Here is a 27,902-nt window from a genome sequence, read left to right as displayed (position 1 = left end):
GGGGGTAATAACTAACCTATATTGGCTATTCTTGTTGTTTTCAGCATGTAAGTATTCAAGATGCTGGGCATAAAGCCAAGACTTGTCTTTTCTAAAGGATGGCCTTTAGTGTTTGGGTTGAACTGCACTGTGATGCGTCCTAACAGCAGCTCTGCTCCACAGTGGCCTCCCTGCTGGGATTTGAGCTCAGGGCTCCATTAAGGCTAAGCTCGGCCTTAACCCCCAAAACTCTTTGAAATGAGAGCAATGGAGTCCACAGGGACGCCAGTGATAAACTACAGAGCAAGCACACTGCAGGACATGTACATAGATCTAAATCACAGCTAACATGCAGCCTACTGTGCCTCACATCCCTACTGTCCTTCTTTGCACTGCTGTGAACTTGTGACAAACGAGTGATTTGACAAATGAATTTATGTCAAATGGCTCCATTCAGAAAAATGTTCCCAGGAGTTCAGAGATCTGGCTGTAGGAATTTTTTGTTTCTCACAATAGAAAAGGTCAGAAAAACAGTCATTTTCCAGTGAAAGAAAACTCACAGCCACCGAGTTTGGTGATAAACTGAGAAATGGCGCCATCTTTAGGTGCCTCTGTGAACTTTTTCTCTGATTCAAATACGTTTTTTTTTTGTTTTTTTTTAATAAACTCTCACCAATAAATGCTTACTGATATATTAGATCAGATAATTTTGTAAAATATATTATATCATTAAAAGAAAAGAAAGAAATAGATTATAGTCATGTTAACAGCTTTGTGAGGCCATCTGTGTACAGCAGTGCTTTGAGCTAAATGCTACAGTGAGTATGCTAACATGCTAATGTTAAGAAGGGGTTTAGCATGTTAGCATGCTAACGTTAGCAGCAACTTTAAATATATTTATAAGCTGTATTAACTCCATAACAAATAGTTTATTACACACTGGAATGTATATTAAATAAATTACACATCAACAACTATAACTCCTTCTCCTACCCAGAAGTGGAGATTGGTTATTAAAAACATGAATGACAATATTGTAAAACTAACAACTTATTTAAATATTGAAATACTGGTTGAAATAAATTAATTTTAATATATTTTTATGGGAGATGTTATCGTTGTTGATAAACACCTACAGTTCAAAATGCCCTTACTTTGGCTTACAATTACATAACAGTTCATATTAAATGCTTGTTTAGTTCTAAATGATAAAGTTTAAGTGTTTCCAGTCCAGCAGAGCAAAAGGAATTTCAAAACTCACACAATGTTGAATGAAACAGAACTGCTGTTTGCAATACCAGGTTTAATTTGTAAATTGAAGTGCAGTTATTTATCCATTGTTCATTACAGCAGAGTGAGGCTGAGAGATGGGTGACATCGCTGACAACTTTATTGTCTGGTACACACACTAGGGAAGAGCATTTTGTTGGAAAAAGAGATTCATAATCTTAGATTTAAATAAAGTGCATGATAATGTCAGAAGGGGTTCAGTGTAAGGATTCACGCTGCAGGCATGTCACTGTTCCAACAGCGAGCAATCAAATAAAAGACAAAATAAAAGCTGCAGAGAAAGTCAACAAAATCTTAAATGCTTCTGCACATGACATACATGATAAAACTATGTTCTAAGCAACCTCAAATTAGGAGGTCAAAGAACTATTTTCTGGATAAATTAACTCTGAAAATTAAACTTTCACAAGGTTCAATGTAAAACAGGAATTTTGTTTGGGCAAAACTACATTTTCAAAGAGCGAAAAATTCAGCTAGCCTAAATGTCAGCATCCACAACTAATGCCTAAAATAAATTCATGCATGTGCAATGCAAAGATATTCTGTTGTGAATACATAATACACAATTTCTTCAAACCCCTCTTGCAGAACCTAGAAACAGATTTACATGGTTTTTCTCAAGGAAATTTTCAATGGCCAACATGGACAGCTGTACCCCAGTATGCTTCTGTAACGTCACAACCAGCTGCTTTCAAATATATATTCTATTCGATATACTGTAAATAAAATAAAAGAAACAAACATACACTCAAATATGTTTTTCTTTTCACCGCTTGCAGTTTTTTTTCACCTCTCAAAGTATTTACCGTAAAAACCACAAACCACAACCTACTGACCCCTCAGCAGTCAATATTGATGCTGGACAGCAGCTCCTCCAAGGCGTCCAGCTTCTGATTGGCCTCCTCGATGGCGCTGTACGTCTGCACGTTGCTGGCGATGTGGTAGCGGATGTCGTCTACGAGGGGGACGGAGTCCGTCTCGTGTCGCTCCTCTAACGATGCAGCGTCTTCTTTTATGATCTCTGCAAACTCGGCCTGGTCCACCAGCTGTGACAGACGGGTGCAACGGGTACACAGTTGTTAATTCATTCACTCATTTCAAATGAAAATCTGAATTTGAAACACTGCAATTAGCAAATCGCATGCAAGTTAGGCAATGTGTAGGACTCAGGTTGTTGCTGTTTTCATGAAATCTGTATTATTTTGTGTAAGTTAAATGCTGCTCTTGAGCCATAAATTACCCGTTTTATTGTCTGCGATTATATACAGAGATGTTCCATTATCTTCTTACTGGAAATATATTGTTGCTCTTTTTATTTAACTTAACACAGGTGACAGCTTGCGTGACAATTGTTATATCGTCTATGCCATTTAATAATGTAATATTAATAGCAATAAGCATTAAAAAGTAATAAATACATGTATGTTTGAAGCTAATTATATCTTTAGAGTCTCATCCTTGCATTAACCAAGGTGTTAATATTTCATTGGTTTCTCATTGGGTAATGGTCCATCACATACTATAAATCTGATGTACAATAAATATTAAAGTGAAGCATAAAAATAACTATACAGCAAATAATTAGTAGATATTTTTACCCAAATCGATCTGCCCTATCCTAAAGGGGAATAAGCGTGGCTGTCAAAAAACATTTGAGCAGACCTGGGCTCACAGTAGTTTTACTGTGAAAAAAATGGGATCTTATTTTTGAAGCTCCCAAACACACCAGCAGAAAAATTGCAAAATGGCCTGAGAGGTGGGCGATGACAGATAAAGAGCTTGTCAAGTACCATCAACATCAGGTACCAACAAGCGTTTATTAGAAGTTCTGTTTAATTTCAGCTACAGTTACTTTCTTTATTGTATTCCTTTTTATAAAACTGTGTTAGTTCTGATAGACAGGATCTTAGTTTCCTCTTTTATATCTTGACATGCTCTTCATGCTGTATTTTGTAAGTCAGATATAATACACGTTACACATAACTTGAAACTGTTGGCATAAACATTTTGCACAGCAACAATGAAAGCACAGTTTGTAAGGCTTTTTTTTTTTTTTTTTAGAAATTAAATACTTTCAAAAACACAGTGTTGGGAATTTTAGAAAGACGCTTATTCTATATCGATGATCCTCTCATGTCTGTCAGCTTGTACAAAATACAAATGCAAGAACAACAAATAGTATTTTTCTAAGGAGCAGGATCCTGAAACATGCAGTAACTTCTGTCTTGTTCCCAGTTTTTATGCTATGCTATGCTAAGCTAAGCTAAGCTAATCACCTCTTGGCTCCAGCTTAATGCTGAAGGGTAGAGTGTGATATTGTTGATATTTACTGATTTAGCATGTTTAGATGGTTAGCATGTGCTTGATTTTTAGCCCCTCTCATGTCCACTGCCCCTTTCACAATCACAGCAAACTGGAATAGTGTTAGGTGGATCAGCCAGGGCTGCGTAAGAAAATCTTTTTTTTTTTAATATACTGCACACACAGAGGTACACCTCGAAGAATGCTGAATTTGACAAAAGGTGTATTTGGATTTGAATCACTTACTGCCAATTGATGAGAGTTGTATCAATTCTCTCATCTAACTGACTGTACTCACGTTCTAAACATCAGCAACTGTATATATACACAGTAAAGAACCACCAGATGCGATATCCCTGCTATCCAGTCATATTTAAGCTCACACTAGTAACGAGACAGACCTACAGACACCCACCCGCTCAATGATCTTGGCCATGAACTCTGCACAGTGATCTTCTAGCCGAGACAGACGGAAAAGCTTCGCCGTCTTCCACATGTACAGAACGTTGTCCTCACATATAGTCTTAGCGAGCGTCTTCCCACACAGACGCTTCAGCCCCGGCAGTAGATACATGTCAGCCATGCAGAGCACATCCAACACGTTCTCCGACGTTAACTGGACGTGGAGAGGAACCAGTCAGGTATCAAGTGATGATGATAAACATTCAAGAAGCATCGCAGGGCTGTAGATTGACAAGTTTAGAATCACTTTGGACACACATTGTGCACAAACCTCTGTGTCATCAGTGTAGATGTAATACATGACGTGGATGAATATTTCATGGGAGATGTTGTGTAAAGTAATCACTGGGGTGTTGGGTTGGGACTGCAGCTGCTCTCCTTCACTGAAGTGATCCTGCAGTAAGGCTTTAAAATAATCACTACGTCCACAGAAAAATGCCTGGAGACACACACACACACACACACACACAATTTACCATGTAACATGAATTTTACTTTCAGGATCTGGGCAGAGTGTGGAGGAATTTTTGTGAGCGTTGTAGTTCGTACCTTATGACACAGAAAACTGAAACCATTTACTCTGAAGCAGATGTCAGGATAAGTTGGAAAGCGGTCGACTCTGTTAAAGGGGAGTTCACCAAATCCAACCTGCGGAAAATCAGCACAACCAGCATATAACAGCAGCTACGATAAAGTGAAAAAAATCTTATTTTTAGATCTATCCTGTCCTCACTCTTAGTTCAGTGGGCAGCGCACAGTCTGCTAACTGAGCCATCTCCTCCTGAAGTTGACAGCTGTGAGGCTCCAGGCTGAGAACTTTCACACAGATTCCCGGCTTGTTGGATACTTCAATATAAGGAGAGAAAGTTAAAAAAAAAAAAAAAGGCACAAGACGGACCATTCATGTGGGAAAAAAATCCCAAGCTCAAGAAAAAAGGGCTACAGCTTAAAATGTGTAACACGATTGGAAAAACTGTTTATATCGATAGAAATGCACATACAGTACATGTATTGCTGGTGGAAATGTAAAAAAAAAGAAAACTGTCTTACCAAATTCATACACCTGCTTGCATTTGTTCTCCAGTTCCTCTATGAGATCTGCCATTTTGCACTGTTTAGCAAGTCTCCTGCTGTCCTCCACGAGACTTATATCAATATCCATACGTCCTGGAACAAAATGGATGTCAAGAGTTGGACTTACATTCACACCTTTTCAGTTATTGGTATTTTCATACACAGGACTACACTAGCATGAGCACAGCTGTTTGCATGTTACAGAAATATTTAACATTACTGCATATCTTTCAGTTACCTTTTTTCTTCTGCTTCAATCACATTGTAAAAAAAAAACTGTTCGCTTGCTTAACTGGCTCGCTAGTATTCCCTAATAAAAGGAAGTTTTCTTTTAAATATTCACTTTTTCTCTTTAAAGCAAGCTGGGTGTTATTGATGATTATTACTTTCTTCATAAAACATTTGTTAAGAGGACTCCTTCACGCATTAGGAATTGCAAGAACTTATTTTTTGTGTGTTTTATGCCTTTAACTAAGACTAGATTTGCATAATTGCAGGTTGCTAAAGTCTGTTTTTCTGTAGAATCCCATATTTTTGAGAGCAAAGAGTTACAGCGCTGTACGCCTCATTCGCTCTCTGCAGTCAACAAACATAAGCGTGTGGAAAATACATAAGGCTTCGTTAAGTCATTTTTAACTCCACATGTGCAGCATTAATAAAGGAGATTGTCTTTAGACACAGGGAGTCTGAGCAAAGTTTACAGTAAAGATGACACAGCTTGGTAACAAACAGCCTTTTTTTTTTTGTTGAACTAATGCAGAGAGCTTAGTGTGAAAATCCAGACAACACAACTTTTTAAGGACTGAGCTTCTACACTTGGATAATATTTGAATTATAATAATATTTCAATTTTCATTCAAGCTTGAGCTTGTTTATATTGTAATAAATATTTCTTGGTGATTAGTTATTTAGGATGATGATAAAATAGCGCAACCACCTCCACAGCACTGTACCAGTCACAAACTGTGAGGGTACCTTAAACCCAGTGAGCACAATCAGTTGTAGCCTAAAGCCAACTACAGCTGCTGGTTTTAAATAGTGATAAAAAACCACATGTTTTTGTGTTTTAAAATGCAGTGGCATATACCTGTTATTTTTTCAGAAAAAGACACATGAATATATTTCTTCATTTTTAACTAATTTATATAATAAATCTGTATTTTTGGCACATTTTTCTACCCTTATTTATTTGGTGTACTTTCAAGAAGAAGTAACATCCCGGTCACACAGTTACACACATTGACACTTTAACAACTACAGTCTGACCTGAAGGCCACTGAGTATTTCTCGTGCAGCAGTTGAAGAAGCTACTATCAGGTCACACATTCGCTTGTCAAACCTTCAGACCACCACTACTCCAACAATTAAAAAAACAGTATGAACTGTCAAACAACTGTGGCCACTGTCGAAGCCTGAATACTTGCTGCTCTAATACAGACCCACCTGTATAGAAATACTGCAGGATGGCTCCAAAGGCTGCAGGGTTGATCTGATAGATACAGATATATCCAATATAACTGGTGAATACTGTAGATTAGACATGACAATGTGACAAAGCAGGCTGCTCATATTTAATTAACCAGTAAACGTATGTATTTACCAAAGGATGTTTGAGGGTGATGAGGTTCTTTCCTTTCCATTTGGTCTCAAACATTTCTGTGAAGTACTCCGAGCGTGCGCTGAGGACACATCGGTGGGCCGGAAACGTTTGTCCATGAACCAAGAACTTGACGTCACTGTGCTGACCCTGCTCTAACAACCTAAAACCCAGAAAACGTATGCATCGAATAAACGTTTATTACCATCCAGCAGGTGCATTTACAAACTGCAGAGGTTGACTCCTCTCATTTTTCCGCTTGTTTGTAATGTATATGCCTGAAACAGCTGAGCCTTACATGTGCAGAAAGTAGTTGAAATCGTCCCGCTGCATGGCGCGGACACTGACACACTTGTAGTCTTTGAGCAGGCGTCGAACGGAGTCACTTAGGGAGCCGTACATGCATCTCTCGCCATCAAACGTGTTGGCTTCACACTTGGCACCTGAAAGCAATGCAGGACATTTTGGCGCATTTGTAAAGCTCAACACAACATTGCAGTACAATGTTGCATTGGGTTTATTATTATGATTGCATCACTTAAACCTGTGAAATTTCAGTCTTACCACTCGCCAACAGGTACTGGACCAGCTCCTCATGACCACAGAGACAGGCATAATACCTGAAGGGCAAGGTGTTAATATTTAAAGTGGCCACGATAATGACCGGTTGTGGTTCTGAATGCCAAAACAACCACACACACAAGACAATTTCTTCCTATTGACTCTGACGAACAAAATGACAGGAACTACTCTTGTTGAATCCCTGTACAAGGTGTGTCAGAAAAGTTCCAGGACTGGTGTCACAAAAGATATATATTTCAAACCCAAACTACAAACTACAAGTTTGCCCCTTCAGACGATCAACCAGCACGTCTACAAAGAGATCCTACTTCATTCAGTGCACGAGAAGAGGCGAGAGTTGTGGCAGGACAAGTCGTGGCTGCTTCACCATGACAACGCACCTGCTCACAATGCCCTGAGCATCCGACAGTTCCTGGCTGAGAAGAACATCATTGTGCTGGAGCAACTTCCCTACTCACCCCACCTGGCTCTGTGTGATTTTTTTCTTCTTCTCTAAACTCAAGGGGGTCATCAAGGGGATCCGTTATGAAGATGTGGACGACATCAAGATGGCTGTGACGATGGAGCTGCGGAGGATCCTTCCAGGAGTGCATGGCAGCGTGGCAGAGAAGGCTGGGAAAGTGTGTTAGACTCCAGGGGGATTACTTTGTAAGGGGAAAACTTGTAGTTTGTAGCATGGATTTGAAATATATCTTTTGTGACACCAGTCCTGGAATTTTTCTGACGCACCTCGTACATTACATACCTGCCATTATTTAATTCCAGCAACAATGCTCTCTACTTTGTTGCACTATCATCCATCAATCTCATGCATATAAAGTGTCAATACCTCTCTATTTATTGTCAATAACTGTATTTAGTCTTACCATCAGAATCTGCACAATTTGCACTACACTTTTGGTTCACTTCCAACATGCCTTTTCACACATATCAATAGTGGTCACACAAGTATTTCTTTCAGAAACCTGTTTGTGTGTGTTTGCTGTGCAAGCATTTTTGAGAGCAAAGTCAAAGGTAGAGTAAAATTCCCTGTATGTGTAGGCCTGATTGTCCAATAAAGCTGATTCTGACAAGCCAAAGAAGTAGATTACATTGTACTTACAAGGGGGTGCTGTCCCACTTATCTCTTACATTGAGATCCACATCTCTTTGTTCAACAAGGTATCTAAGAAAAAAAAAGTGGTTAGAGTGACGTGCTGCAAAAAACATAGTCACGACAAGTCGTAAACTGAGATGCTGAATCAAATGTTTTTAGTGGATTCAAAGGGTGGAGTGAAAGTATAAATGTCTGAATCCACTGAGAACATGCAGATTATTCACATGCATGCGTATACAAGCATCCTCTTTTGACAATGCATGCAAGTGTTTTTAACTGGCAGGTCTTGTCCTGTCCAGTCTAATTAGCACGTCTGTCCCAAAGCAGAGGAAGTCTAAACTGTGCAGCACTAAATTCTTCACATACCACCCTGTTGAGCATCTGACACTAGAAGCTGGTACCCCGGTTACATCTGGAAACCGAGGAGCTGACCTACAAACGTTAGCTAAAGTTACAAGCTGGGTCATCAAAGCTAATGTTAGCAACACTGCCCTCCTGTTTATTAGCGATGCGGTTAGCTTTGGTGGTAGCCGCCAGTCTGTAGTTCAGACAAGGCCAAACAAATAAAGACTAACACTCTGCTAGCTAACAAGGTTAATGTAGAACACGTACAGTGATATAGGTTAGCTTTTAGCATAGAGGCAAAAATAGCGTCAACAACAGAGCCGCTGGTTACCTGACTCTACAAATGTCGCCCTTTCTGCAACTACTAAACAAATCGTACGCATCCATGATCGCTGCGGTGTTTTCGGTCCTCTGTAATGCATTGAGACGGCCTGTCTACCGGACAGGAGAGCGATGGTTTGGTGGAGCTTCGGAGTTTACTCGGTAGGACGCGGAGAAAGTTGGCAGGCTGACACACCTTCTTGAACGTTTGTTGACAAGCTGCGGAGGTCCTCGGTGTTTTGGTAGAACAGGTCCAGCGGTCATGTGACCACATAGCGTCCACTTCACTTGATGTCCGGAACGGCGGTGAATTGAGAGACGGCGGATGTACATTATAGTCTTGCAACGCAAATACACCCATTTTTAAAATTACAAAAAAATGACCATCAAGCAAAAAAATATATATTCACTACAGACTCAGTTTGATGACAATCTTGCAGACACATACTACTGCGTTATTTGAGTGAGTCCATGTTAGCGGCTGTAACTGTCGAATATCCGAGCTGACGTGTGGTACGTGAATGCACCATACGTCAGCGTGCTCTATCGTCTTGTTTGTTTTGATAAGTTCACTGCAATAATACCGGAAAAAATAGCGAGTTTTGCGATTATTTAAGTGCATTTCTTCCAACTTTTTAATCCAGTTTTGCTTCTGTTTTGTACTAGTTCCTAATACTGCGAAAACTCTCTCACTTTAAATACACAGTAGAAAATACGTTAAATGTGTCCTACTTTTGTGAACTGCGTATACAGATCTGTCTGTCAGTATTTCGAATAATTTTATAATTATTTCCAATTATTAAGGAAAGCATTAGAGTGTAAGATCCTCCCCCAGTTCGACTTAGTTGCACCCATGAAACAACAGTAAACACATTGCCAAAGCTTTGGATTCCTCCTGTAGGTCCTGGGGGGTCACAAGTAACTGACACCTTGTCCCAAATATTTGCAGCACAACCCCGAATATTTCTGGTCCCCAAACACTTAAAGTAACAGAGAGGAATTTAATGTGAAGCGTGTGAGGGAGGAGACGGATATGTTGTCGCACATTACAAGAGAAATACACAGATGTGTTATTGCAGACAGTTAAACTACTTCTTACAGTGAGAGCAACAGTCTCTATTTTCCTGCTTTTACTTCTCCTTACCATTGTGGGATACCTGTTACACTCCTTTCAACATGTGACACACCATCAGTTATGTTTCATTCTGTGTTTCGGGTCATACAGTGTCACACACCCTCACCCAGGTAACGCAGGGCTTGATCAAGTCGTGGCTTGTGTCAAAGTGGAGTGACGCCACCCATGGGTGTCTACTGCACAACATATCGATGTAAATTTGACAGTCAAAACACAGTGCGACTCAGGCAGATTAGAAGTGTGTTACATTTGAGCAATGTCCAAACCTGTAGTGATGCTTTCCAGGTATCACTGAATGGGATGCAGGCTTTTGCAGAAACATTAAATGTTGTCTACTCTTTCGGAAAATTTATGAAGATCTCACACGTCTCCAGAGTGTGTCTTTCACCTTTTTGGCTCAAAATAAAGACAATTCCTTTTATCATGACTGTATAACCCTTGACTTTAGCCATGTTCTAAATAGGCTGTTTCAGTGTATATAGCTCTAAATGCAGCTAAACTGCTGCAGTTTATAGACTCTCTCTGTTTCTGATTGACAGTGCAGAGCTAAACAGTTGACCCCCATGGTAGCTCACACAGATGTAGATGAGTGTGTGACACAAAGATTTTCTATCACTTTTAATGTTCTTGACAGTGTTTCCTTTACACCTCCAAGTTTCTAACAGCCACAAAACACAATAAAAATAGATTTTCTTAATCAGGGACCTTTAAATTAATAATGCAGTATGCATTTACACATGTGGCACAGCAATATTAACTGTGTTAAAACAGGATTGACCACGAGCCCCAGTGTCTGAGGATTATGCTCTTGTTTTGAGAAGCTGTTGAATTCCAACATTCGACCACAGAACTACAAGACAAAGCTTGCCCAAGTGTCTGTTTCTTACTAGGGCAAGACACACACTTACACACCATACAAAGTCACAGTACTGTTTCATATCAGCGCAAGTTACTTGCTTTTATCCATTAAATGACAGCCAGGATAAACATGTATATCAAATTATTATTTATTTTCCAAAGCGAATTTTAAATTACAGAAATGATGAGATGGGAAAACAGCTTAGAAGGACCAGCAGCGCTTGGGATCTTTTTGTCATTCCTTCATTTCACTGGAGTGTAGCAAGCCGTTGTTTTAATAAGCTGATCTGAAGTTTAAGTTTTTCTCGCTCCAGCAGGAGGTTTTCTTTCTGCAGGTTCAAGACATCATCCTGCAAGTTGTCTGTGAGTATAGAAAGACACAAAAATGTATCAGATACAGTTAATACATAATAGCTGTAACAAGAAAGAATTCTCCATCCAAATATGGAGATTTTTAATTCAACTTAAGGGGAAAAACATTCTGACTTATAATTGGTAGAAAAAGCATCAATCATACCATGTATAAATATCTAACTGTTTTGGTTGTAAATTTTCATACACATCGTATCATTTTAAAAATGTACTCTTGCTCAAGTACAGCAAAGGAACTTTTTTGTCAGTAGACTGATCGCCTATTTGGCTGAGTTTGTGTTCACAAAATGTGTTTGAGTTAATGGAGGCTAACATTCTGCATCTGTTATCAGACTAAATTATTCTTGTTTCAGTTAATTTGCCATAATTTTGTCATATATTCTGTCTCTATTGAAAATCTTTCAGCTTTTGCTCACATTATCTTGAATTAAAACTGATCTTTTAAGTGTATAAATGTCAGTTTGGGTGTATGTATTATTATAAGTAACTCTTCCTTAAGGGGGCAGCACAGTGATGCAGTCGTAAGCACCTCATGGTAAGAAGATTCTGGGTTTGAACTTGATCAGTTTTTCTGTGTGGAGTTTGCATGTTCCTTCTACATTAAATCTCTGCTGGACCGCTGAGGGCATTCTGAGAGCTTTTAAGGGGGTCACCTACCACTGCACCAACAGCATACTTAAACTATTTCAACTTCTAAAAATTTCCCAGTTATTAGCAGATGATAAATAAGAACAATCTTCTCTCCGGCAGACGCCTCAGCTCTCTGTAGCTCTGCCCAAGCTGTCAGGTCTGCTCTGTTCTATCCCCCATTTCCTCTATCGACCTATTCCCAGCTCCACCACAGCAAACACCATCTCTAGCACTGGGATGCTAATTCACCTTTTCATCGTCTTAACTTCTCAACCCCTCTTTTGGCACCAGGTTACCAGTCCTCTTCTCCATCCCCTCTTTCAGGAACCTTCCTCCCTCCCTTCCCCCACTGGTACAGGGTTGGTAGCTCATCTCACCACCGTTTTCTCTGGTTTTAGCAGTTCCTCCATCAAACAAATCATCTGCTAAAGCTTCTCCAGTCCCAGCCCATCTTTGTCCACTGGAAACATGCACTCTGAAATCAGTTTTTACTTCTGGCACCGGGATGCCAGTTTCTCTCACCAGTATTATCCACCTAAACAATCTTTTGCTCTTATTCTGGCACCAAGATTCCAGTTTCACTCGCCTCTATCCCCGACAACAACAATCCTCTGCTTTTTCCCCCCCCCCGGCACTGGGATGCCAGTTTCTTGCACCTCTATTACTCACATTAGCAATGCTCACCTTTCTAGCACTGGGATGCCAGATTCTCTACCAGTTTCAGTATAGATACCAGAATGTTTGTCTCACTTCTACCGCCCACATCAACAGTCTCCTGTTCCTAATTGTACACTAGGTCGCACTTGCATCATCTACACCAATGCAGTTCGAGACAGAATTATCTTCAACAACATCATGCTACTCTGGCAACACCCCTCATCAACCAGACTGCTGTCTCCTTCCTCTACCACGACCAACTGTCCTGCCTCGGTGAGTTTAAGCTCTACACGGATGTCGCTCCACCCAGATGCTATTTTATTTTATTTTTTTCACCACAAAACCTTTCTGTATGGCATTTTGCTTTCTTACAGTTCGCACAAACTTTTTTTAACCAAACCTGCTCTTTGGGAAATTAAACCATCAATAATTTGATATGCATGCTGGAATGAGTCTTGCTAGGTTCTTCAGCTTCATTTAATGCAGATTCCCATGTGACACCTGTTAAATTCAACCCTACTGTCACTGTATTCAACCTCTACTGTATCTCCAAAGACTGCCGGGGTTACTCACTCAAACAAAACAAAAGCAACCGAGATAACAACCATTGTTTGTGTTTCAAGTCAGACACTCGATAAGCCCTTACAAACTCTTGGCATTCAGTTACAATCCGAAGATCTCCAAATGTTTCCTCTTTCAATACTCTATTTATCACAGGTCACATTGCAACCCGACTCACTTTCCTCTCACACCTTTGTCATTTTTCTCATATTGTGTCGGACCTCCTATCTTATTTTCTGGACAACCCTTTAGCATTGGAGCAGCTTTGCCAGCCTACAGCAGCAGTGGTGCAGACCCTCAGTAACACCATGGGTCAGTTACTTCAGCAGAGACTAAGCAATTTGCAGAAGATTCGCAAATTGCTTAGTCTTTTCTCCATTCTTAGGGGCATTCATTGGTAGTTTAACAAGCATGCGCATCTCATTGATGGTGTGGTCCAAGCTAGGAAATAATAAATTTTAGCTGACGTTTATGAGCAAGACCCACCTCAAATTGTGGTCTTAAAATAAAACTTCTACACAGGAAAAGTAAAGAATGTCATATGGCCTATAATTTAAACCCAAAATTGAGTTTTGTCACTACAAATGGAGCCCTAAATAATCACAAAATATCTAAAATATGTATTTAAAACAGGGGTTTTACAAAACCTTTGAACTGAGCTGTCCAAGACACTCCCAAATTCCAAGCATTGCTTTTTACAGAGACAACACGACACTGTACATGACAAAAAAACTAAATATCAAGCATGTCTCGTCAAACACATCACGCCATGTCTTTCAGTGACAGACAAATTACAGTTTTGCTCTTTACCTGTGACACCTCTGTCAACTGATGCTCGGGGCGTGTTGGCAACTGCACATCTCTTGAGGCTCTTTGTCATCCAGAAAGGAGTAGTGCTGCATAATTCCACCTCAACAGGGTAGTGATCGCTCACTCTCAGGGCCTGTTGGAGTGGGCGTGTACTGAATGATAAATATTCCCACAACCTAGGACAGTCAGCTGTACAAGCGCATAGCACGTGGGTTAAAAAGGGACCGCTCACCATTTCTTCTGTCATAGCAAACTCCTTGTGGAAATTGAATGGCCTGGCTGAGTTTGGCACAATGGCTCTCAGCATCTCTTCTCCATACACAACGATCCTGTGGAAGAAGTACATTAATTCATATGACAGCATGTACATTCTCTTTCTAAGAGAAACAATCCTGCCACAAATCTTTGCTAATGAGTATGTAGCTACCTGTCGTAGGTGTGGTCATTTGTCGTTTTTGCGGTGGTGTCTACTTCATCACCAATCAGCCAGTGAAAATTCTTGTCACTGCGAATACGGATCTCCTTCATTTGCTCATTTGTGACATATGTACCATCTGCTTTGAAGTCCCCCAGGATCATCATATTCTAGATGAAAACAAGCACGTCAGGAGTAATAGCATTTCTTATATTCTTTAGATGGGATGTGAGAATGCAGAGGATGCCACCAAAAGTGGCTATTTAAAAGACTGTTCAATTATATATTACAAGTCAAGTAATAGCTGTAGATTGTAAATGTCTGATTGTAAATATTTTATTAATGTGTGTTATGCTGATGAAACTCACATCAGTTTTCCATTTCTGTCTGGCTACCAGAAAGACCTCGTACAGCTCATCCAGCTCCTTCTCTGTGTCCCACGGTGTGCTGTGGACCGGGATCAGCACGATATCCTTCAGCACTGCCACAAAAACAGTCATCGTAACTTTAACATGTGCGGATTCACAGGGACATTTTGACTGACCGAACTTGATAAACCTGCCACCTTTTGTTAGCATCGGATCCAACTCAGACTCAAAAAAACAAACAAAGGTGTCTACATATAGACATGACTCAGACATACCAGAGTCATCATGGTAACAGACTAATGTTTTAACCAACAAACACACTCATATACATAACTCTGCGCACATACTCACCTGTGTTGCGAGGTTTGAAGAAGAGAATGTATGGCTCTCTCGCAAAAGCATCCATGTTGTTCTGCTGGTTGTCTTCATATTGATAAGAGTCGATCAGGTCGACCACATCATCCCTTCCAGAAGGACAAAAGTGTGCTTTCATACAATTGTTTGATGGTTGTATTACAACAGTATTAAAATTTGGTAATATAATTTGAACGTACCTGTAAAGAAACAGAAATTGTTCCTTGTATCTGTTCCTTCCCAGGCGTGTGCTGAGCTGCAGAGCATAGTGATGAGATGTGTTGACCCTGAGACACAACAAACAGTAAAAAAGTATGCACAGTAAACTATTGTAGCTTCATTTTTAAGTAAAAGAATGTAAACTCACCTGTTGAGTTCTGTCAACAACACTTGAACAGAAGCTCCGCTCACATCCATCACCTCCAGAATAACTATTATGTCGTATCGAGACACAATCTACAAAAGTCAAAAGCTTTCAGTAAGAGTAGAGCAAGCTTTAAAGAAAAGAAAGGGCAAGTTTTTACCTTTTGAGTAATTCATGCCAGTCAGGTTTAACTTTTCCTCAAAACTTGTGACAGTGGATTAAACAGAGTTATGTCTGTCAAGGAATAAACCTACTTAATACAGCACCTGGCTGCTTGCCAAAAATCACATCCCAGGAACAATGCGCCCCCCAAAATAAAACCCTCCTAATTCATTTCTAAAGGTGTAATGGTTTTTCTGAGAGTAACAGATCCTCACTGTCTAATAAACCACAGAGAGCTGCTGAAACCAGCCACTTCATGCTTTACTGTGCCACAATAATGCAAAAGTGTTTTACCTTAACCAGAGCTGACAGGACATCTGGATCTGAGACCTTTTTCGCCCCAAACCTCTGCGCGTTGAACGAAGCAATCCTCATATCTGACAGGAGAACAACTAATACAGATGTTTGATGTTGTTGAAGTTGTGCGGATAACAAACCTCCCGAATAAAGCTGCACCTGATGGTGTGGGAAACTTATTTCTCTGTAGTTGTTGTTTTAAGGGAAGAAAGTGATTGGACAATCAGAGAGCGGGAGCGTTTGGCAAGAAAGCAAAGGTTGTGTGGCATCAAGAGGACGGACCGGTTTCTGTGCTTACAACTGGCTGGCAGTACGGTGGTTAATGACATAAGCAGAAAGTTGAACCAAATACACCACATTCAGTCTGTTGTCCTCTGTGATCTAAACTGATTTTGGGAAGGAGAAAACAGAAGACGGCTGATAGATAAATAATAAGACTCTCCCAAAAACCTCTACATGTTACATGGTTTTTATAATATTTGGGCACATTGTCAAGGCAATCTAGATATACAGCTTTTAAATTTGCATAAAGACGTAGTCATAATCCTGCAGTTAAAATCACCTTTGGCCTGATGTTTTAATTAAAATCTTCCATCACTCCTCCTGCAGCACTACAGTGGATTCCCATTTCTTTCACACATTCTAGATTATTATCAAAAAAGATGTTACATCCTTTTGAATTGTAGAACTCACTTGAATTTTGGAAAGAGCTGTTGATGACCTCCAGAAAAGACTTGTAATATATAAAAAATAACTCAAAAGCATCACACCTTAAAGCCGTGGAGCAGGAATAGATTCCAGCGTAGCAGAAACTATGCGTCTTTGCAATGGGGGTAGGTGGGAGAACAAGTGGCATGACTGGTTCATCCACATTCACATAACTTCACTATCATACCACACCCAGTCCAGCTTTATAAAGAAGCCAAAAAAGATAAAAACATACACTACAGAGCTCCACAACCACCACCACCTGAACTCTCCATCCTGACCAGCAGAGAAATCTCCACTCAACACCACCATGAGCCTGAGGAGCAAGCGCAGCGGCCGCTCCGGAATGTACATGTCCTCTGGGACCTTCAGCAGCAAGTCTATGGGATCCTACTCCATCCCCAAAATCAGCACCGCAACTAACTATGCACCCCCCATCACATCTGTAACCGTCAACAGGAGCCTGCTCACCCCGCTGAACATCGACATCGACCCCACTGTCCAAGCTGTTCGCACCCAAGAGAAGGAACAGATCAAGACTCTCAACAACCGCTTTGTGTCATTCATTGATAAGGTAAGAGGAGATTCACTAAAGTCTTCCTGATTAAAGTAAAACTGTCAGCCTAAATAATCCAGATAATTCACTCCTACAGTCGTCCTCAGATTTATGCATACCCTCCCATTAAAGAAGGAAAAAAACAGCTGTCACTGAAATAAGCTGAAACTGACCAAAGTAATAATAAATAAAAAAATAATGAAAATCATGACATTGCTTTTGAATTGTGGTTCAACAGAAATATATATATATATATATATATATATATATATATAGCATGATGGGCCCCATGAACTAATATTTTGTTGACCAACCCTTTGAGGCAATCAGGTGTTTCTGTAACTCTCAATCAGACTTCTGCACCTGTTGACAGGTATTTTGAACCACTGCTCATCAGTGAAGTGCTCTAATTTGTCCGGGACAGTTTTTTTTTTCTTCTTTTAATTATTCCTTTCACCCACAATTCAAAATCAATGTCTTATTTCACTAAATTATAATTTAACAATTTTTTTAATTTATTATTACTTTTTTCAGTTTCTAGTTATTTGACTGGCTATTGTGAATTTTGCCTTTTTTTAATGGACGGGTATGAATACATTTGAGGACGACTGTAGCTGTGTTACAGGCATTTGAACTGATCTCTGTGAATGACGTTAGTCTCTATTTTTCTCTTCTTCCTTGTGTCCCAGGTAAGATACCTGGAACAGCAGAACAAAATGCTGGACACCAAGTGGAAGCTGCTGCAGCAACAGACTGTCGCTGCCTCTGACACTGAGCCCATGCTTAAGGCCTACATCTTCAACCTGCAAAAGCAGCTGGAGCTTCTCAGCAATGACAAACAGAGACTCGACATGGAGAACGGCGTCATGCACAAACATGTGGATGACTACAAGACCAAGTAAGACATTTTTGTAAAAGAAACCCAACCGCTATGAAATCAGTGAGCTGGAGTTTTACACATATGCTAATTAAGTGCACACTGACAATATCTGCATGTGTAATCTGATATTGGGGCTGTTTCAGGTATGAGGATGAGATCCACAAAAGGAATGATGCAGAGAATGAGTTTGTTGTGCTCAAAAAGGTACAGTAAGCAATCACAGCAATCGATGGCTTTACTTTTAAAGCAAAGAAAAACAACAGCTAGTCCTAAAAAGTTCTCAACCCACTGAGCTGACTCTTGTTTTATTTCAATCACTGTACTTGTAATGAAATGAATAGATTAGGCAGTGACGAAATGTTGTTTAATGTTTTTTATTTTTTCTCCTTACTGCCTCCAGGATGTGGATGCAGGATATCTGTCAAAGGTGGATCTAAATGACAGGTTGTCTTCTCTCAGCGATGAATTCAACTTCCTGGGGGCTCTGTACGACACGGTACATAAACATTCACTGAAAATCCTCATTTAAATCCAAGAAAATATGTGCAGTGCTCGGTATGTGAACTTGTCTTGTATTCGGGGTTTTGTCCACTTACTGTTGCTGCATGTGTTGTTTTACAACAGGAGATGCGTGAGCTGAAGGACAGCCTAAAGGACACCTCTGTGGTGGTGCAGATGGACAATTCCAGAGCCCTGAACATGGATCAGATAGTGTCTGACGTCAAGGCTCAGTATGAGGACATTGCTGCCCGCAGCCGTGAAGAAGCTGAAAGCTGGTACAAGAAAAAGGTGAAGAAGCTAAATGCATCGCCCTGGGGTCTAATGTGATCCCTTGCATCTCAGTGTACAGTTTGTGTAGTAAACCAAGCAGCAAAACAAGTTTCTAATCAAACCTAGACATATGGACAGGGTCAACAGGTAGCTAAAGCTCATAAATGTACTAGAACATCCAGATTTTTTTCTTTTTTCGAGCGTTACCACCTTTGTCTAACCTGATCTTTGTTCCCCTGTTTTATCTCTGCCTGCACCAGTTTGACGAGATGACTGCTGAGGCCAGCCAGTGTGGAAATGAGCTGCATACCACCAAGAGCGAAATATCTGAGCTCAAAAGAATGATCACCCGCCTGCAGCAGGAGATTGATGCTGCAAAGGCACAGGTGAGTACAAGGTTTATCGTGTCTCAAGTTGAAAGTCAAAGGTAACTAAACTTACTATTTGATCTTGAATCTGCATTTTAACTACTAATCCAGAAGGCAGCATGAGTTTAATTAATACACGCATGAAGTATGTGTATGTTTGTATCTTGACCCCTCAGGTATTTCGGGTTTTTTTGGGTAACCGCAAGGTACATTAACAAAATGATATTCACAGACAGTCAATTAACTTGTTCAAAAGGGTTGATTGACAAACTCATATCTAAACAAACCTTCACTTTTTTAGCGTGCCAGCATTGACAAGAACATCGCTGAGGTGGAGGAGAGTGGGGAGCGGGCTGTGCTGGATGCAAAGACCCGCATCAGGGAGCTGGAACAGGCCCTGCAGAGGGCCAAGCAGGACATGGCTCGGCAGCTCAGAGAGTACCAGGAGCTCATGAATGTCAAACTGGCCCTGGACATAGAGATCTCCACCTACAGGAAGCTTCTGGAAGGAGAAGAGCAAAGGTGAGTTGTGGAGCAATCTAGTTGAAACCAAGTTCTCAGCACATCTTCCAGCAAAATGCAGCTGAAACAAGTGCTTCTCAGTTCAAGGACATCAAATCTCATTTATCATAGACACAATAGTGTTGATACATTAGTCTGTTTGTACAATCAGTGGCTATGAATTAAGTATTGTGCTCCAGCGCCCTTCTGTACTTTTGAAAAGTGAGTTCTTCTGATAGAGCTCAACAGTGGCAAGTTTTCTTATTGATTCCCTGACTATTGGTTACAACTTTTCCCATGATACTCCTAAATTTGAGATTCAAAGAGTACTCCAGCAATTGAAAAAAAAAAAAGATACAACTGGATTCAGCAGCAGTAGTCCTTTTCATTTGAAAACCTGATGTACACTACCCACAATACCAAACAGCCAACTGACAGTTTGGTTGGAGATTTGGGTGTGCTGCGCAAGGAGAAGCAATCACAACATCAGTCAGACAAAAGGACCAAACCTTTTCTTTTTCAGTTTTCAAAGCTGTGCAAGAAAATAAACAAATCTCACTTTTGTGTGTACTGTCCAAACAAGTTACCTCATTGTGCTGAATTAAATCACTATAAGCTCCTACTTGGCTCTGAGATCAGAGGGCAGAAAATTCCTGCTAGTATTTGATGGCTACTGATAACTGCTGTTCAACAGGGAATAAAAAGCAAAATCAACCTTTGACAATTGACACAAGGGTGATACTTATTCTTTGTCAGAAGTTGGCTTTCTTACAGTTTTACAAGAAGAAACATTTTGAAGGTTAGAACTGTTTTGGCAAATGCAGGTCTTGTTAACCACCACGCATTTTCTGTTTTACCATAAACCCAGACAATGAGGCAGTTTATCAGATTTTACGCTGCTCCCGTTGCAGCAACATAACACTTTATGCATCTTTAGCAATCATTTATATTACTTTATCCCTACAACAATGCTTACCTTGTATTTCCTGCTTCCTCATTGACAGACTTGGACAGGAGTCAATTCTCAACATCCAAACAGTGCCCAACAAAAGTAAGTAAGTACTTTTTTTTTAATACGTAAAAATCACATCATCATTACCACCATCGCAAACATTACAGTGGCACCCTGTGCTGTCTGTGTTCATTTTATTTTCATATCTTCCTCTTTCCAACAGCCGTCTCACTTACTAATGAGCAGAAACAGCGAAAGTCAGGCCCAATTCTCATCAAGACAGTGGAGACCCATGACATATTGTACAGCTGATGGAAAAAAAAAAACAACACTGCTGGATCACTCGTCTACCTTTACATTAACCTCTTTGTCATCAGCTATATAAGCCAACTGCATGAATGAGCCACTTGTGTGTTGTTTATTTCCCTTCTTTATGTTTGTACCATTATTTACCAGTTGCTGAAAATAAATACATCCTCAGCAGCATGAACATTTGTGTTCTTTTTCTTGGATAATAATTTTGAAAAGGCATCAAAGTACATCAAAACATGCTACACGCTGAAGCAGTAGTTGGTGATGTGATACCAGACAAAAACATTTAATGTATACCAACTGATAATACATCCCACTGATTAGTTTTGTCTGATATTTTGCCTGGTTAGATACTCATATTGTTAAACGATAGGTGGTTAGTGTGTGTGTGTGTGTGTGTGTGTGTGTGTGTGTGTGTGTGTGTGTGTGTGTGTGCAGTAGGAGCTACACAGGTTATACAGCATCACTGTCACAATGACTGAACACTTAAATCTAGTCAGATAGAAGGTGCAACATATAAATATATGCTAATTATATTATATTATAACAATGTTATGATAAAAATGGGACTTGGACATCTGTCCTTGCTTTAAAGCTCAATTTGATTTAACAAACAATTTTGTGCTTAGCTCACCACCCTAAGCTGCCCCTTCCCGCACCAGGCAATGGTCCTGGAGTCGGAGACCCGGAGTTCGAATCCCGCTCGGGGCTGATCACACTTTTCACTCTCACTTGACTTTTAAACTTCAAATCACTCAAGCGTGTGAGGAGTCCCTCACAATGTTCCGCGTCCTGCTCCTGCAGCGTCCCTGGAAAGGCCGAGAGCTGGGCGGCTGTCCGCCCGAAACCATGTCGCCCCCCCCTCTCCCACCTGCATGCCCGCGGCTGGGATGGTGTGATGGAGCCACGCTCTTTTCAGCACATTTATTTACTTGTGCATTTATTCTTGTAAATACTTCATGGAAAGTGCCCAGAGTCATTTGTAAGGTGCATGAAGTGACCTTGGTGGAACTGCCTCCCGTTGCCAGCGCATATTTGAGTGTGACACACAGTTTTGTTTCCTACCACCAAAGACAGTGAGCGGCAAAGGTTTCCAGAGGGACCTCTTTTTGGAAAGCGCATCAATGTTTGTTTGTGGTTTTTCATGTAAGATTTAAGGTGCATGAGAAGAATCCTTGCCCTTCCTGTGAGTTGTGATGCAGCCAGTGAAGTTTGTGTGTTCGCTTTTCTATATTTGGGTTATTGTTGTACCGTTGCTAACAGGCGCTAATGCCAATATTGCTAAGGTGGCTAAAGTGTATGTAGCTGAGAATCCATATCGCAGAGCTAATCCAACAACAGAAAACACAAACAGAGGACATGTATAACTGCCACAATAATTACACAAGTTTGTCAGTACGTATATTTGAAAATAGTCATTCAACAGTTCAAGCAAATTAGACTGATTGTAAATAATAGATATATTTAATAGATGTTATTTTTTTAATCCATCTTTTCGAGTATATATTTTTCTAAGTTGACCATGGTTGTCGTAATTGCGCTGTATAATTTAATGACACCTAATCTATGTAATCCGCTTTAAATGATCAATTCTCTAGGAAACCTTACCTGAATAAATGTAGGGTTTTTTTGGCAATGTGAGATTATCTCAGTGATACACGTTATTACTCCAAGCTGAACTCATTGCAGCTACTTGCTGAAGCATATGTTTAGTTACTTAATTCATAATCACATTTTTTCACTTGAACAATAGCAACAGTGCTTAAGGCTGCTTGAAGCTCCACATGTCCTCCCTCTGTCCTGCCCGAGCAGCAGCACCTGACCCTGTTGTCTTCTTCTGTCTGCCTCCTCATAAATGTCTCGTATTCTGTGTTGTGGTTTAACTTGAGGTGTTTCACAAAGTTTGTTGTGTTGCCACAACTCATTACCGTTTTTCCACAAACATCACAAACCATGCCGCGGCGCTAACGCCTTACGCATTACGCATTACGCACTTACCCAGGCGGAAGAAAAAGTAGTGCCCACAAACTGCTTGTCATTTAGTCAAGATCTCAATAAATGAGTGACTCTCCAGTGTGCTCCTGGTAATGATATACATTACCTGAAGTAATTGAAGTATCTAAAGTATCGATATTTTGATTTGAGAATCGATTTTAGAGCATAAAGATCTGGTATCGATCCGCTGATATCCGCTAAAATCACTAATATGCAGAAATTCATGAAATGTACTAAAGAATGGTCTGGCAAAGCAAGACTACCTCAACAACACCTCCAAAATTGTTATAAAAAAATAATCTGCCTCTGTTGTTATTCTTGAACCTCATAGAAACATTCATTTAAAATGAAAAATATTATTAAAACATTAAAGATTTTTTTCTATACTGGTCTGCTCAAACAGATTTTAAACCCCACTTCACCACGCCTTGTTCTCTGTAAGACAGCGTTCAGGGCACAAATTTCCAGGATACCCTTCCTGGTTTCTGATTTGAGTGCCTGCAGTTTTTATAGGTTGGCAACACGTACAGACCAGTTGTACGCTTTGTACTCACACAGGAGACCCGTCTGCAGTCTGAGACACTTCCTGAAAACCCTGTCTTGCTTTGATTTGTTCTCCATCAAAACTGCGTTGAAGGTAACCATACTTTCTACTTTATGTTCTAAATGTGCATTGTACTGCACTGTGTAGAGACATAGGTAAACAGTCTTCAAAGTTGTAACATGCAGTTTATTGCCCTGTAATTTATTTCCAGACATGCATGAGCTTTTGTCTGCTTTGTCGCGGTGGAAGTAGATTCTTTTACCTTTGTGTTTTATTTTATGTATCAACAGCTGTTAACACAATGGACAAAGCAGCTGTACTGACTCACATCCTGAAGCCGAGGGGCGTGGAGAGTCTTCTTGGTGGAGAGTTGCCTGTCAGTGTTATAACCAGCAAGAAATACATACACCCACTCACTGGTGAAGATCAGGAAGCACTTGACAACTTGCTTCCCCTTGATCGTGCCATCTTTACAGCTCTGTCTGGTGAGATTAAAACCGTGACACTTCTAGGTCCAGCGGGTTCAGGTAAAACAACTGCTTTAGAAAAGCTTGTTATCGACTGGGCAAAAGGAGAACAACTCCAAAACTTCTCCTATGTTTTCCATTTTCGGTTCAGGGACTTAAATTCTCTTGAAGGTGCGCTCTCCTTGGAGGCTTTAATCCAAAAGCATCATGTCCCTCCTGAGTCCGTGCCCCTGGTTCTGCAGAAGCCTGAGGATGTGTTATTGGTCTTTGATGGTCTGAATGAGTACAAATACAGCCTGGACCCCTCTGTTCATACCCTCTGCTCCGACCCGACCCGGACAGCCTCAGTGTCCTGTTTGGTGGCCAGTCTGCTTCACGGTTCACTGCTGAAAGGAGCAACATTTATGGTTGCAACCAGGCCAACGAAATGTCTGGGGTTTCTCAGCAGTACCAAGGTTGAGGTGTTTGGGTTTCTGAAGCCCCAAAGAGAAGCTTATTTTACCAGCTTCTTTACTGACCCTGCTGCTGCCAGCAAAGCACTAACACACATGGAAAAGACTCTCGGCTTTTACAATTTTTGTACAACTCCGAGGTTTTGTTGGACGGTTTGTTCCATGTACAAGTCCTTGATTGATTCTGGAGCACAGCTTCCTGAAACTTTAACTCAGCTGTTTGTACACATCCTGCTTCACTTGCTTCGCACTCTGTCGCTGAATGAGGCCTGCAACCGAGAGCTGGTGTTGGCCCTTGGCAAGATGGCTTCTCATTGCTGCCTTGAACCACATTCAAGCTGCACCAAAGAGCAAATGGATTCCTTTGGGTTTCAGCGGTTCCTTACCTCAGCTGGTGTTTTCTTGCGAGTAGACGGTGACCTGGAGTCAGATACATGTGTCTTCTCCTTCCACTCGCAACTGATGCAGGAGTTCATCTTGGCTGTGTCTGTCTTTTTGGACAGGTCCACATATGAGGGTTTGGAGAAGATCCTGGAAAGGCACAAAGATGATGCAAAGTACCTAGATTTCTTTTTGTCAGGGCTGTCAGAAACAATTCAGCGCAACCCCCTGGAGACCCTGCTGGGACAGTTCAACTCTGATCAGATCAAGGATTTCAAAAGCTGGTTTAAAAGCAGCTCAAAGGCAGCATTGGAGGGACACAATAAAGAGGAAATCGACAGATTCTTGAATCTGCTTCATCAAGCTCAAAATGAGAGTTTGGTAAGAGAAACCATCTCCCCATCACCACGAATGGGTGTCAGCTACAGCAAGCTGAGCCTCCAGAACTGTGTAGTTCTGAATTATGTTGCTACATACATTGGCGAGATGAGCGAATTATATTTTTACAGTACAAAACATTTGACAGAGGAGATGGCAGCAGTCGTAGCTCCAGCAATGAGTCTTTCACACCTGATAACGTAAGTCAGCTTTGAAAAATGCATATTTAAAATTCGTATCATTTCATCATCGTTATGTGTTCAGTGTACCGTCATATATTGCCATCAGTATGTGAGATTGCTCTGTTGTGTCCTCCAGGTTGACTCAAAACTCCCTGAGTACTGGGGCTGTCCATCACTTGGCTTCAGCTCTCAGTAAAGGAATCACCGGAGGGCTGGATCTCTCTTATAGCAACCTTGGTGATGAAAAGTTAAGGCTTCTCTGTACTGGACTCAGACACTGCAAGGTGCACACATTACAGTAAGAATAACTCTCTCGCTCTTTCTTTTTTTTTTTTTTTTTTTTAACATTTCTCAAAGGAAAGAAAAACAAAAGATTAGATTTTGTTGATATTTTGGTTTTGATTTTAGCCTTCCAGTATGCCAACTGACAAAGGAAAGCTGTGAAGACCTGGCCTCTGTGCTGGCCTCGGACACCGCTCAGCTGCGCTACATAGATTTGAGGCATAATGAGATCATGGATCAAGGTTTTGCAATGCTGGGCAAAGCAATGCATAGTCCACACTGCAAACTACAGACACTACAGTATGCATCTAAACAGTGCAATTTCATTTTAAAACTCTTGCATTTTGTTTGCTTTAAAAACTAATCTGATTTTGTTTTTTATAAGGATTCAAAAGTGTGGCTTGACTGCACCATCCATGGAGGTTTTATCAGCAGCTCTGTGTTCTGGTCAGTCGCAGTTGAAAACATTGAACCTGACTCACAACGTGATTGGTGAAAACGGAGTGGAGGCTTTGTGCAAGGCCTTGCAACACTCCCTTTGTAAACTGAAAAGCGTCACGTAAGTCAGCTTCAAGATGCTAAAACTGTTGTGATTTATTTGCCGAAAGAGGCTCGATCTGACTGTCGCTTAACAAAAATCAGAAGACACCTTATTTTTCTGCTTTTCTTCATCTTTATCTTAGCCTCTACGATTGTGAGCTGACAGGTGCTTGCTGTACTCACTTGAAGGAGGCTTTACTGTCAGAGCACTTCGCTCTGTCAGAGCTGGATCTGTCAGTGAATGAGTTGGGCCAGGAGGGGGCGCTGCTGCTCTGCCAAGGATTGGGTCGACCAGGCTGTCCAATAGAAACCCTCGGGTAATCACATGCATTGACAGGATTTTAAATTCACTGATGAGGTACCACCTTTCGAAAAACTTTAGTTACATTGAGCTAACAGCAGTGTTTTATATTCTGCTCCACCTTACAGTTTGACACGATGTGAGTTAACTCTGCCGGTCTTCAAGGAACTGGGCTCCCTGCTGAAAACTTCTCGGATTAAATCCCTGTCTGTTGGTTTGAATAAAGTAGGAGACGAAGGAGTTAAACATCTTTGGGACGCTGTTGCACATCCAAACTGCCTGTTGGAGAAACTGGAGTGAGTTGGGGAAAAAAAAAAAAAAAACTCTGTTTATGCCTTTTTTTCAAATCAGTGCATTACATTTATGCTTGCACGTCTTTTATCACAGCGTTGAAATGACTGACTTGACGGATGCCTGCGTTGAAGACTTGTGTGCTGCTATAAGAGCCAGCAAGACTCTGAAGGAACTGGAACTGAGAAACAATGAAATGACCGATGCCGCTGTCCCAGCTCTCGTTGAAGTCATGCAGGACAGCGACAACATGCTGGAGATGAAGTATGATTCACTTAATTACAAACCGTCTTGACCGAAAGTACTTAAAATGAAATTTTCAAGCACAACAAAGCAGTTTTAATAATAATCTAAACTATGCTTTTGTCTCCAACTCCTTCAGCGTGAAGTACAATGACTTCTCTGAAGAAGTTTTTGACCTCATGGAACAGTGCAGTAAAATAAGCTACTGAAGAAGGCCGATCAGTCCGTCCATCTGCTGCAGCATCACATACCGTATTGATGAATTTGTCTGTTTCCTGAGTAACAGGACTATTTTGATATTGATAGTTTGATTGTTGAAGCCAAAGTGGTATCGATGCACCTTCAGGACATCCAGCGTCTTGAATGTTAGAATTGTTGCTTTTATTGATTGATGTGAGAGTAAATCAAATGACTGTTTGCTGAACCAAATGAGCAATTTGACCAATCTACCCTGCAATTTAGGAAATAGGGATTTAGCTCTTTTTGTGATGTTGTATTAATGAAAAGATTTTGGGAGAAAATAATCATCATGTTGAGCAATATAGAACATAATCATCATTTGCAGCTCTGATCCTTCCACAGTCAAGTTTACCATCCGCTACATAATAAAGATCCTACATATTCATCACTGAAATGATATTTTATTGAGAAACCTTTTAGATTTTAAATAGTTTGACATTTGGGCTTAAAAGATTGCCGGAGAAAAAGAAACTTATCAAGTCGGGTAGATGCAGTGATTTGTTGTAAGGCAGTAAAAAATTTACCACC

General features: G+C 40.5%; 4 protein-coding genes across 5 annotated transcripts; 2 read left to right on the top strand and 2 right to left on the bottom strand.

Moving 5' to 3' along the window:
- Positions 1 to 1,262: 1,262 nt before the first annotated feature.
- Positions 1,263 to 9,322, bottom strand: abtb1 (ankyrin repeat and BTB (POZ) domain containing 1). Its single transcript, XM_008277810.1, has 12 exons — positions 9,058 to 9,322; positions 8,388 to 8,450; positions 7,268 to 7,323; positions 7,002 to 7,146; positions 6,707 to 6,866; positions 6,550 to 6,595; positions 5,083 to 5,199; positions 4,766 to 4,878; positions 4,582 to 4,680; positions 4,304 to 4,471; positions 3,986 to 4,186; positions 1,263 to 2,315 (listed from the first exon to the last, which is right to left on the bottom strand). The coding sequence occupies exons 1-12, from the start codon at positions 9,111 to 9,113 to the stop codon at positions 2,109 to 2,111; spliced, it is 1,431 nt and encodes a 476-aa protein (XP_008276032.1). The 5' UTR covers positions 9,114 to 9,322; the 3' UTR covers positions 1,263 to 2,108.
- A 1,843-nt stretch (positions 9,323 to 11,165) lies between these two features.
- On the bottom strand, positions 11,166 to 16,166 carry LOC103354439 (deoxyribonuclease-1-like). The gene is made up of 9 exons (XM_008277807.1): positions 16,028 to 16,166; positions 15,575 to 15,663; positions 15,408 to 15,494; positions 15,205 to 15,317; positions 14,854 to 14,966; positions 14,498 to 14,655; positions 14,303 to 14,399; positions 14,071 to 14,203; positions 11,166 to 11,401 (listed from the first exon to the last, which is right to left on the bottom strand). Exons 1-9 carry the CDS (start codon positions 16,106 to 16,108, stop codon positions 11,289 to 11,291), a joined length of 984 nt encoding a protein of 327 aa, XP_008276029.1. The 5' UTR covers positions 16,109 to 16,166; the 3' UTR covers positions 11,166 to 11,288.
- Positions 16,167 to 16,985: 819 nt separating this feature from the next.
- LOC103354438 (keratin, type II cytoskeletal 8-like) lies at positions 16,986 to 21,256 on the top strand. Of its 2 annotated transcripts, none has more exons than XM_008277805.1 (9): positions 16,986 to 17,312; positions 17,984 to 18,192; positions 18,318 to 18,378; positions 18,575 to 18,670; positions 18,799 to 18,963; positions 19,206 to 19,331; positions 19,615 to 19,835; positions 20,819 to 20,865; positions 20,990 to 21,256. In XM_008277805.1, exons 1-9 carry the CDS (start codon positions 17,049 to 17,051, stop codon positions 21,076 to 21,078), a joined length of 1,278 nt encoding a protein of 425 aa, XP_008276027.1. In that variant the 5' UTR covers positions 16,986 to 17,048; the 3' UTR covers positions 21,079 to 21,256. The 2 variants fall into 2 exon arrangements, with proteins under 2 accessions (XP_008276027.1, XP_008276028.1); XM_008277806.1 differs by having other exon boundaries at positions 20,819 to 20,869; positions 20,990 to 21,086.
- Positions 21,257 to 23,578: 2,322 nt separating this feature from the next.
- Positions 23,579 to 27,759, top strand: LOC103354434 (NACHT, LRR and PYD domains-containing protein 12). The gene is made up of 9 exons (XM_008277800.1): positions 23,579 to 23,710; positions 23,908 to 25,495; positions 25,614 to 25,775; positions 25,886 to 26,059; positions 26,145 to 26,318; positions 26,443 to 26,616; positions 26,729 to 26,896; positions 26,988 to 27,155; positions 27,274 to 27,759. The coding sequence occupies exons 2-9, from the start codon at positions 23,919 to 23,921 to the stop codon at positions 27,341 to 27,343; spliced, it is 2,667 nt and encodes an 888-aa protein (XP_008276022.1). The 5' UTR covers positions 23,579 to 23,710; positions 23,908 to 23,918; the 3' UTR covers positions 27,344 to 27,759.
- Positions 27,760 to 27,902: the final 143 nt, after the last annotated feature.

Source organism: Stegastes partitus, unplaced genomic scaffold (assembly GCF_000690725.1).
Source record: "Stegastes partitus isolate 25-593 unplaced genomic scaffold, Stegastes_partitus-1.0.2 Scaffold108, whole genome shotgun sequence".
Lineage (NCBI taxonomy): Eukaryota > Metazoa > Chordata > Actinopteri > Pomacentridae > Stegastes > Stegastes partitus.
This window is presented reverse-complemented; position numbering and strand designations above follow the sequence as displayed.